Source organism: Asparagus officinalis, chromosome 5, assembly GCF_001876935.1.
Source record: "Asparagus officinalis chromosome 5, Aspof.V1, whole genome shotgun sequence".
NCBI lineage: Eukaryota > Viridiplantae > Streptophyta > Magnoliopsida > Asparagales > Asparagaceae > Asparagus > Asparagus officinalis.
This window is the reverse complement of record NC_033798.1, coordinates 112984341-112997056: the sequence shown is the minus strand read 5'-3', so window position 1 is coordinate 112997056 and position 12716 is coordinate 112984341. Positions and strand designations below refer to the sequence as shown.

General features: G+C 39.1%; 1 protein-coding gene across 1 annotated transcript in view; it reads right to left on the bottom strand.

The window, feature by feature from the left end:
* Positions 12336-12716, bottom strand: part of LOC109842408 (putrescine hydroxycinnamoyltransferase 1-like) — a 3906-nt gene continuing 3525 nt past the window's right edge. The window contains exon 3 of the mRNA XM_020411288.1: positions 12336-12697. Within this exon, the coding sequence (XP_020266877.1) occupies positions 12470-12697 (228 nt within the window). The 3' untranslated portion in view covers positions 12336-12469. The remainder of the gene's footprint in view (positions 12698-12716) is intronic.

The following is a 12716-nucleotide window of genomic DNA, read 5'->3' as shown; positions in this document are numbered from 1 at the left end:
CACTCGAACAGGCCCTGTTTGGTCTTGAACGCCGTCTTCCAAGTGTCTTCCTCCCGAATCCTTACCTGATGATAGCCAGACTTCAGATCCAACTTCGTGAAGAATCTTGCCCCCTCTAACTGATCCATAAGATCATCGATCCGTAGTAGTGGGTAACGATTCTTGATCGTTATCTTGTTGAGCGCTCGGTAATTCACACACATGCGCCAGCCTCCATCCTTTTTGGGCACTAATAACACCGGTGACCCGCAAGGTGAACAACTCGGCACTATCTATCCCGTCTCTAAGAGCTCCTGAACCTGTTTCTTGATCTCTTCGGACTCCTGTACTGATGTGCGATATAGGCCTATGTTTGGCAAGGAACTCTCACCGGTCAACATAATCTCATGCTCTACACCTCACCATGGTGGTAGTCCCGTGATTTTCAAAAACAAGTCTGCATACTTGGCCTTCAAACTGTCAAGATCTCCCTCCTGAAGCTTGCTCAAGGTGGACAAGTATATCCTACTCAACTGCTCTTCATAAGGCCGAATGAACAACAAAACGAACCTCCTGCCCGCATTCACCAACCTCTTAGCCTGAGTCACCATCACCAAACTCGTCTCCTGTGGAAGAGATGCCGAACAAAAAATGAATTGTGCGCCATCCTTGGTGAACGTATACTTTTGGGCCCGCCGATCATATAACACATGTCTATCCTACAAGTAAGGATTGCCCAAAATAACTTGGCAAACATCCAACGGAACCACGTCACATGTGACCTCGACAATATACGACTCATGGAGTGCAAATCTGAACGTACACTGGTTCACCAAACTTAATCCGTCTTCCTTCTGAATCTACCCTAATGGATAGGGTTTCAGATGCTTCACCGTCTTCAATCCCAGCTTCTGTACTAATACTACATATATCAGGTTCTTCTGGCTCCCTGTATCTACAATAGCATCCACCAAGCGGGTTTGACCTGTAACTTCAAAACAAAGAGCTGCTCCCTCGGGTCGTCATCTTCTTTCGCGGCCCGTTTCCCCACCATAAGGTTGAGTCTGTTGTTGGGCTCTGTCATCCCGGAACCTCCTTCGGACCCTACGCTATCACGTATGCTTTCTTTTCCTCTTTCTTCTTCAACCCTTTCGGCTTCAGATGGGGGTACTTCTCCCAGCAACGATCAGCCACGTGCCCTGTCTGCTTGCAGTGATTGCATGTCAATCATGCCTTCCCCGAATCACCCTTCTTCTTCTCTTCCTTATGTTGAGAGCCACTAGACTTGCCTCCCGACTATTTGGAATCACCCTTCGTTTCATTGCCCTTCTTCTGTTTGCCCTCAATTGCAATTTCCTTCACGCTCGCCTCTGCAATCGTCTCGACCGTGAACAGCTTCATCTCCTTCCGGATATAATCATTTAGACCCACCATGTATTTCATGAAAATGGAGTATTCATCCGTTGTGATGTTTAGAACCATCGTCTGCTACTGGAACTCTATCGTATACTCTTAAACGGTCTGATTGAATCTTTGACACAAGTCGTACCACTTGTACCAACGCTCTTCGAGGAACCCCACAGGATAGAACTGCTTCCTTAGTAGCTCCTTAAATTTGTTCCAAACCACCGCCTTCTTTTCCTATTTGCAATAGGACTTCCACCACGTCAATGCGTGTTCCGAAAGCTTCAACGTCGCGAACATGATCTTCTCTTTGGATGAATATCCATAGAGAGTGAAGTACATCTCCATACGCTCAATCCAATCATCGAGTTTCTCCACATTAACACTCCCATCATAAACAGGAATCTCCACTTTAAAATCAATCTTAAAGTTTTGGTAATAATTCTTACCCTCTGTATGTGAAGCAGACTTAACAACCTCAGCCTCTTCTTCCGAATCTGATTTCTCGCGTTCTTCATAGGACTCAACAAGTTTCTTCTTACCCTTCGAAGAAGATTCCTCCTTTTTGTCCCCTCCATTGATGAGACCCATGAGCTGAGTAAGAGTAGTCCCGATCGTCTCTATCTGCTTCTCCATAGCATCAAATCTTGCTGAGTTATCTGCTTCAGACATCTTCTCCTTGCTTATCTTCTAGACTTCTTCTAAGGAAATAAGGATCTCGCCAAGCTTCTTGTACTGTGATCGAGTAAGGACCATACACAGGATGCCCCCTTCAACGGATCTGATTGCTCTAATACCAACTTGATACGAGTTGTCGTACTAGCACCTTTGATCGCAAAATTATCAAAGGTGGGTTGAGGAGAAAACAATAAGAATACAAGAATAACTCAGGTTTTGGGTGAAGGAAAATACCTTCTCTAGATTATGAGTATGCACTTTACAATCTCTCACAATCTCACTCTAGAATTAAAGAACAAACTCTTCAAATCTCAATTACAATCTAATCTCCCTTGATTAAACTCTCTGATTGTTTTAAACCCTAAAACAATCCCTTATATAGGTGTACAAATGAGGGTGGCAAAGTGGTAAATAACCAAGCCCAACCTAAATAGTAAAACGTGTAAATAGAGTCCTTAACAAATCTAGAAAACTCTGATGAGTCGACTCATGAACAGTTATGAGTCGACTGGTCAGAGACTTTTGCTAACAGGGCTTGAGTTCTTGAGTCGACTCAAAATTACATATGAGTCGACTCATGACTGGTGAGTCGACTCATAAAATGATGAGTGGACTGGTTAGAGCCGAACTTCAAACTAGGCTTGGTTTTATGAGTCAACTCATGACAGGCATGAGTCGACTCAACCTGATGAGTCGACTCATGTACATGTATGAGTCGACTCACAGGCTGAAATTTGGATACTTTGACTCTTTGATTCTCTACCTCGTTTCTCGCTCTAACCTACATTCCCCTATACTATTTGACACCTCTATTCTCATGCTATCATGAGAATCATTTATCCTTAAGCTCCCATGAGGATCGCTAAGTTCCAAAGAGAAGATACACCCGTATCACAAAGTACGCCTAACAAATCGTCACTTAGCGCCTCAACCCGATTAGTCCCGATCCCCGGTCTATTGGCTCACAGCCCATGGTCCACGGCCCACGGTCCACGGCCCACTAGAACTTATGAGGGATTAATTCAAATAAAATACTTCTCGGCTTGCAATTGGCAAGCCTCGAACAAGGGACTTTTTGAAACACCAAAACATAAACTTTCCACTAGACTACTAAGCATTTATGAAAAGTACTTATAGTTAATTTATATAATTTGAAAACTCATTTTGGAAAGCAGTTTTAACCAAAAAAATCCAACAATCCCCCACAAGTTTTTAAACTAGTATCGTGTTATGGTGCCGCCATTTCAATCATTGTGCATAAGGTAGATATTGCAAGGACTTGAATCCCCTTTATATAACCAACTGAATAGAAGATAGATGCATGGTGTCGCAGAGACTTAAACCAGCACATGTCTAAAATCCAGCGATCACACAAGATCAAACTTATCTGTGGTAGTTTTCACTTTGAACCATACTTTCCTTTGTCTTTGCATATTTATAGTCTTGTGCTAGTCCTGGTTTCTACTAGGGCTCTAGGTATCTTTCCATAAGACATCATAGGAGATAGCCAAATCTCCACCCAGGCATAGGTGAGTTCTTTAGGCATGTTTCCTATCAAACATCCTGCATCCGAAATGCTTTGAACTCATTAAGGCTTAAGAGTCATCATCTCTCATGATAGGATTCTAGGTGAGTCCTTTAGGCGTGTTTCCTATCTAACACCCCGCATCCGAAATACTTTAGACCCATTAAGGCTTAACAGCTAACCCCTTTACATGATAAGATTATCGGTGAGTCCTTTAGGCATGTTACCTATATAATATCCCGCATCCAAAATGTTTTGGACCCATTAAGGCTTAACAGCCAACCTCTTAACATGATAGGATTTCACTTGTAAATCTTACTTAACTTTTGAACCAATCATCTTGTCATTAGTAGCGTAAGCTTTGAACTAATAACTTGATGAAATAATAAGTATTTGTAAGACTTACCAAACTTTGTAAATCTTACTTGACTTTTAAACCAATTATCTTTATTATTAATAGCATAAGCTTTGAACTAATAATTGGATGAACATAGTAAGTATTTGTAAGACTCACAAAACTTTAAGACCCATTGCAGCAGACGTCCTTTCGACTATGTATTTTTTCAGACCTTTAGTCAAAGGATCAGCCACATTCTCTAAAGACCGAACGTCAATTACCAAGATGACTCCTTGGCAAATGAGTTCTCTCAAATAGCCATGCTTCAGACGAATGGTCCACTTCTTTCCATTGAACAACGAGTTTGCTGCCACAGCACCAGTTACCTGATTATCACAATAGATTATAATTGTGCCTTATAATTCTATAAATGGAAGGTCTCAGAGAATACATTTGAGCCACTCAGCTTTATCTCATGCAGCACAGAGTGCGAAGAACTCAGATCCCATCGATGACTGTGCAATCATAGTTTGCTTCTTAGATTTCCACGAGACGGCAGCTCCGCCCATGGTAAAGACAAAACCTCCAGTAGATCTGCACTCATCTGATTCTGAGCACCAGCTCGCATATGAATAGCCTTCGATTATAGCCGGATATCCAATGTAGAATAGGCCCAGACCTGACCTGTAGTTCCTTTTATCTCATCAATCTCTGGACAGCATCTCAGTGAAGCTTTTCAGGATTACTTGTGAACCTACTAAGCATTCCTACATCAAATGTTATATCTGGCCTTGTGCAGCTCATCGTATACATAAGACTTCCAATTATCTTTGAGTACCTTAGCTGCTCTACTAGTCTTCCAGTGTTCGGTCGAAGCTTCTTGTTGTAATCATACAGCACTGATAGTTCTGGCAGGTTGTAGTAGCCATACTTCCTTTGTTGATCTTCTTGTTTTGATGATGATTTACAAATAATTTACTTCTAATATTGTTTGTCTAGTGTTTGTGTTTTTGTATCAATTGTAGACAAACAACAAGTTGGAGGATGGTTGGATTACGTCATAACGATCATATCAAATGGAGGTTGGCGGAATAGTGGAGTGAAGCATTCCTATCAAGTTAAAGATCCAATTATAAGCTTCATCCAAGTTTACCAAGTTGAGCTACAATGAAGATCAAGATCAAGCTTGGGTAACATTAGTTTAGGTTTATATTATGTGTGTTGGTACTTTAAGCTCAATCAATTATACATTAGCTATATAGATATGAAACAAATTTACATCCATATATATAATCATATGTTTCATACTCTATTATGTTAGAATTTATATTGCATAGAATATGCAATTTTGTGAAAATATTGTTTTATTGGTTTTTGGACTTAACAATTATCATATACATCTTTTACTAAGTCTATACAATCATTTTGTAATATTTCAAAACATGGTTAAGCTAAAATGTCAAAACTCATATGTTTACATTTTTATGTTTAGGACTATTTTGTAAAATGATGATATTTCTCATTTGGAAGGTCTTTTTTAAAAACCAGTTTTTGTAGCATGTTTATTATCATGCCTACAATCATTTTTCTAAAGTTTTATATTTTTCTGAATTTATTTGATATTTTTAAAGGCGCTTCAAAGTTAAGTTTTTCTGTGCATTTCAGGTTTGTGCACGTATAAGTCGACTCATAAGTCGACTTATGAAGTGCAGCCCATTTGTGTTTTTCTTCTGCTGAGTCGACTCATATAAATCGACTTATAAGTAGACTCATAAGTCGACTCATAAGTCGACTTATCAGAGAGCCGTTGCACAGTAACAGCTAGTTTTCTGTTTTGTTTGTTTTTAGGTTTTTGGTCTTTTTGCTTGGGTTTTTGCTGATGTTTTGGGAGCCTATAAATACCCCATTGTATTTATCTCTCCCACCATCCAAGAGAATGTTTTAATAAAGTTTTAACAAGGGTTTAAGTTTTGTTTAGTGTTTGTTTAAAAAGCTTTTAAGAAATTGAGGGTTTGAGTTTGTGAATTCAATTCCACAATAGCTTGAGGAGATCATCTATTGGAGTTTGAGTAATCAACTATCCTCCCTCCATCTCTTGTTATCTATTGTGAAGTTTTCTAAACTCTTTTCTAGCTTTATATTTATTTGTTTGATTATCATCTTATTAAAGCTAGTTTTATATTGATATTAGATTTGATTAATTTCATTGTTACACACACCCACTTGAGCTTATTGTATTTGCATTCATAATATATTTAGGGTTGTGAGAGATAGTAACATTGAGTTGAGCCTAATTGAGTTCTCACCTTGTTTAGAGAACAATCATTTATTTATGCCTAATTGTGAAGTTCACTTTATAATACACTTGTACACCGAGAGGAGTGTGTGGCGAGGACGTAGTCGATACCAAGAGGAGTAACGTCGGTGGCCTAGTAAGAGGTGATAATTCCGAGCACTTGAGGGAGGCGATACGTGAGGACCAACACTTGAGGTTGTAGCTTGTGTATGTACTTTGTTAGGATTTGTGAGAGTTGTCGGTTAACTTGATAACCGAGTGTGTTGAGTTTTCGGTTAGCTAGAAAACCGAGTGTGTAGAAAAGTTTCGGCTTCCAAACTGGGTTGTATAGTGGATTCTCCCTGGGAGTGGGGAGCGGAGACATATGACGGAAGGTCCGAACTCCGTGATCATTTCCTTGTGTTTGGGTTTGGCATTGGCATATTTATTCCTGCATATTGTTATATCGCCATTGTTGCATGATCATATTGTTTGCCCTTGTCTATATTGTATATCCTTACACATATCTTATAACATATCATACTTGCTAGGATATATTTGTTAATTAGTTTTTATTGGTATTTAAATCAGATTAGATTAGCATAAACCCTATTCCCCCCCCCCCCCCTTTAGGGTTCTTTCATAGCGACCTTAGGGTCTAAAATCCTTAGCATGCTCTTGACATAATAAGATTGTGATAATCCAATACCCTCTTCAGAGTATATGATTTTGATTCCGAGAATCACGTCCGTATTTCCAAGGTCCTTCATGCTAAACTGAGCTGATAGAAATTTCTTGGTAGATGTTACTATCTCCAAATCACTCTCGAACTTGCTGAACTAAGCTGAAGTCCAAGCTGCTTCTCCACTCGAGTCTGAAACTCAACGAACTTGCTGAAGGCTTCATCTTTAGATTTCAGTAGGTAGGCATGGCAGAAGCAAGAGTGGTCATCAATGAAAGTGATAAAGTACTTCATGCCGCCTCGAGTGACGAAGCTCTTGAAATCATAAGTATCTGAGTGAATCAGATCCAATAGGTTGGTGCTCCTTGAGACACTTGGAAATGGCTTCCTTGTCAGCTTCGCTTGCGCACAGACTTCACACTTATTAAGTTTGTTACCCTCACATTTTGGAAGTAATCCTAACTTCTCCATGCTAGACAGCTTTCTATAATTCACATGTCCTAGCCTATTGTGCCATAATACAGAGGAGTAAGCAGAAAAGGATATTTTATTTACAACTGAGTTGGGTACAATAGTACTAATCTTATACATGCCATCAGTACGATATGTGTTGCTAAAATATATTTTCTTAAAAGATAACACATCATTTCCTCCTTGGAAATTCAGCCTCATACCAGCGTCACATAGTAGGCTTCCAGAGACTAAGTTTTTGGCAATTGAGAGAACATGTTTTACATCCTTCAATATGAGAGTCTTCCCTGAAGAAAGAGTCAGCACTACAGTCCCAGTTTCAAGAACAGAACGATCAGCCATTGATACGTTCTCTTTGGCAGCAACATAGGAAGAGAACAAATCTCTGTTGGAGCAAATATGACAGGTAGCACCTGTATCTAACCACCAACCAGAGACTTTGCTGGGAGTTGTCACCTGAAAGAGCATAGCCATACAATTGTCAAGTTAATTAACATTGTGTATTGTTCCCTTCTTTGGTGCTTTGCAGTCTTTAGCAAATTATCGTTGCTTCCCACAATTGAAGCATTTGCCGCTTTTCTTGAAATCTTTCTTCTAAACATTCAGGTTCTTCAGATTATGATTCTTCTTTTTGTTAAAAGACTTCTTTTTCTTAGAAGAATTGATATCCTTCTTAGAGTTAGTAGCCACCATGTTAGCAGACGCCTTCTGCTTAGCTAGAAGCTCATTCTTTGTGCGAGTCCAAATCTCGTCCTTGATCCGAATGAACCTCTTCAAATCAAATAAAGTCACTTGTCTTTTCCTTCTTCGGATGTCCGTGGAGAACGACATCCAAGATAGAGGAAGCTTGTTGATAATTGCACCAGAAATGAAGGTTTGACAAAGACTGATCTTTTCATCCTTCAGCTTCATAACAAGCTTTTCAAGCTCTTTGACTTGAGGCAAAACCTCAGTGTCATCTTCAAACTTAAAGTCTAGAAATAACAAGCTTTTCAAGCTCTTTGACTTGAGGCAAAACCTCAGTGTCATCTTCAAACTTAAAGTCTAGAAATTTGTCAATGATGTGAGACTTGAAAAGCTTCTCCTCATCCTTGTATTGCTCCTCCAGAGCATTCTAGATTTTCTTTACAGATAGCTTGTTGGTGTAAGCATATGCCAGATGATCAGCCAGACAGTTAAGGCCAGACAGTTAAGAGATAACTCCTGCAAAAATAATTATCTTTATCCCAAGAGGCTTCAGACTCTGAGTCTTCTTCAAAGTCCGGTTTCTCCTCAGAAACCACATAGTAGATTTTTTTGGAGTTGCATCCTAAAAATTACTTTTCGACGCTATGCGTTAAAGTTAGATCCATCAAAGTTTTCTAACTTGAGACAGTCCACTCCAAGAGTTCTCGCAGGATCCATTAGTAGATCTGAAATATTGCTTTAAGAATATTAGAAATTGAGGTTAAATCTGGAATTAAACAGTGAAGGATGACGTGCTGTTATTTTAAACTTTTTAATTAACTGTTGTGCGTTTGTGAAATGCTGTACTTAAAGCAATATTTAGCCTACTCCGATGCAAGGATCCCAAGGTCAAACTGTTTTTAGGAACAATAGTATAATACTCTGGTGTGCACCAACCCAGTAGTGTTAAGATTTCCTCGATCTATAAGACCTTTTGGTCAAGGGAAAAGATCTCCTCGATCTCAGAACCTTATGGTTCAAAACCTTTCGGTTTCAAGGTTCCTGCGGGCATAGTTTCTGCAACAACAGCACAACAACAACGTCAATATGACGTTTGTATTCCAAGCTCGCATGGGTATTCCGACGTTCGTATTCTATACTGACGTTCGTATTCTATACTGACGTTCGTATTCAACGCTCACGAGAGATTTTTTTAGCTTAAACCAAAAGCTGCCCAATGGCGCTATTTATAGGCCTCTAATGTTAGACCTTAGAGGGGGGTGATTAGAGTCTTATGCTAATCTAATCTGATTTTATGCCAATTAAAACTAATACAAATATATTCTTGTAAGATAGATATATAATAGTTATAAGCAAGAATAAGCAATATGAATAAAGAGATATATCCTAGCAAAGAGGTAATATATGCAAGGATATATAAACTAACACAAGGGTAAAATAAACATAAACAAGATAAGAGTGATAGTGTAAATAAATAATGCAAACACACAATATGATCACGGAGTTCGGACATTCCGTCCTACATCTCCGCTCCCCACTCCCGGGGAGAAATCCACTATCACAATCAGGTTTGAAAGCCGAATTTTCTACAACTCGGTTTTCTAACTAACCAAAAACTCTATAACTCACACTCTTGCAAACCCACTCTACACCCTCACAAGTGTTGGACCTAGCTGTGTCTCCCTCAAGTGCTTGGTTACAACATCTCCCTAGGTTCATCAACCGACGTCACTCCTCTTAGGATGATCCCCGACTTTCACCGCACACTCCTCTCGGTGTACAAGTGTATTATAAAGTGTATCTCACAATAAGTACAAATATAACAAATGATTGTTCTCTAATATGGATGAGAACACAATAAAAGCTCACACTCAATTATTATAACTCTCACCAACCCAAATATACTATGTATGAAAATACAATAAGCTTATGTGGGTGTGTGTAAACAATGAGTGAAATAAAATCTAACTAAACTAGCAAACTAGCAATAATAAGAATATGAAAATCAATAATAAAATTGCTAGAGAAAGGAGTTAGAAAAGTTCTCTATAAACACAAAGAGGGTATGAGAAGATATTGAAGATGAACTCCTCAATAGATGATGCAAGCTCATCTTTGTAAAAGCAAACCCCAAAAACAAACTAAACAAACTGTAAAACCCTCTTAAACTTGTTTAAAACTTTCTCCTTGGTTGTTGATAGAAGAGGGGTTGAGGGGTTTATATAGGAAGAGAAACCAACAGCCAAAAACCCAAACAAAATAACAAAAATCCTAGAAAATCAGGAATACGAATTTGTACCAAAAATAGTTGTTGGGCTATCGGCGGTCGACCGTGGAAAACTCACGATCGACCGCGAGCCAGCTTTGAAACTCAGAAAACTTCCAGAGACTTACGCAGTCGACCATGACGGTCGACCGTGGGAATTTTCAAGCTGACGGTCGACCGTAGCGGTCGACCGCAAAAGTTTCTGCTGCATCCTGAGGGAAAAATAAGGGCGCGGTCGACCGTGACGGTCAACCGTGAACTGATATATAAAATTTTCAGGTTTGAAAACAGTTTGCTGATTTTAAAACACTGTTTAAAAATATCAAATAAATTCAGAAAAATATAAAACTTTGTGGAATGATTGTAGACATGATAATAAACATGCTACAAAGACTGGTTTGTAAAAAGGACTTACCAAATGTAAAATATCATCATTTTGTAAGGAGGTCAAAAACATAGAAATGTAAACATATGAATTTTGATATTTTGCCTAAACCATATTTTAAAACTTTACAAAATAATTTTATAGACTTGAAGAAAGATGTAAACTATTCTTATGAAGTCTATAAACAATAAATATAGTATTTTATCAAAATACACATATAATGCACTAAAATATGATTTCATTGAACTAAATAAAATTGATATTGATGAAATCATATATATGCATATAAGTATGAAACTAAAATATATTTTCTAATTATATTTAATTGTTTCATAGTAAAACTTGAAAACTATCAAACCAAAACATATATGTATATATATAACTATATATATACATTGAAACCAATAAATGTGTGTGTGTATATTATATTGAGCTTAAGGTATTAACACACATAATATAGACTCCTAAACTAAATTACCCAAGCTTGATGAAGGTCTTCAATGAGCTCAACTTAGTACACTTACGGATGAAGCTTGAACTTTGATCTTCAACTTGAATTGTACATAGCTTACCTACTATTCCGCCAACCTCCATTGGATATTATCATTAAAGTGCAATCCATCTAACCTCCAATACGTTGTTTGCCTAGAATAAATACTAAAACGCAAATACTAGACAAACAACATTAGAAGTAAATTGTTTGTTAAACATCATCAAAACAAGAAGCCCAACATCTAAGGCCAGCTCAAGAGTCATTAACAATTAATGTGACTGTTATAATTCTCAATGGTAATTAAGATTGTAACATCAATGCATTAAATTACTTTAATTGTTGTTGTAACTGCTGCATGCATTAACTCTAGAATACGAGGCAATCAATAGACGCGTTGCTACGAAACGCGAGGGTCACGTCTCAGCAAATCAGGCGAACCTCGTTTAACAAACGAATGTCGTCAAACAGACAAACCTCGTATGACAGACGAACCTCGTCGAACGAGCGAACATAGTCAAACAGGCGAACCTCATATGACATACGAACCTCGTCGATCGAGCGAACCTCGTCAAACAAGCGAACCTCGAATGACAGACGAACCTCGTCGAATGAACGAACATCGTCAAACAGACGAACCTCGTATGACAGATGAACCTCGTCGATCGAACAAACCTTGTCAAACTACGAGAACGCTAGGGTCACCCTCGTGCGAATACGTAGCTCGTCCGTATGTTGCGAAGCAGCCTGTGAGGTAACCTCTGTGGCGCCACCTCGCCCCGATGCCTCCGTGCAAAGTGCAAAGTGCGCCTAACAAAGCGCCACTTAGCGCCTCAGCCCGATTAGCCCCGATCCCCGGTCCATTAGCTCACGGCCCACTAGAACTTATGAGGGATTAATTCAAATAAAATACTTCTCGGCTTGCCGTTGGCAAGTCTCGAACAATGCACCTTTTGAAACACCAAAACATAAACTTTCCACTAGACTACTAAGCATTTATGAAAAGTACTTGTAGTTAATATATATATATAGTTTGAAAACTCGTTTTGGAAAGCAGTTTTAACCAAAAAAAATCCAACAGTTATAATCTAATCTAAACAACAGAAGATTGTGATTAAGAATGCATAATGCTTCACGGGTTAATTTTTAACCTGAAAATACGGAGATCCCCTCATTTCCCCATCAAATTAGCAAATTCAACCTCAGAATATCATTTCATACAACCACCATCACATCTACACGATACGCATTCCACATGCTTGAAATCAAACACATACACCAGAAAGAAACCTAATGACTACCCATAACAAACTCAGCAGTCAAAGGAGTAAACACATCCCCGCCCTCCTCCTCCAAAGCATCCACCAAATCCTTCCCCAAATGCGCATAAACCACCCAACTCCCGTCCCCTCTCGCACTCGGCATTGGCATAACATACCCAGCCCCACCTCGCCCACGGGAAGTGATACACCCCGAACACTGGCCCGCCCACCCGAAGTCCACCTCCCCCCCGGAACCCTCGTCCAGACGACACCAC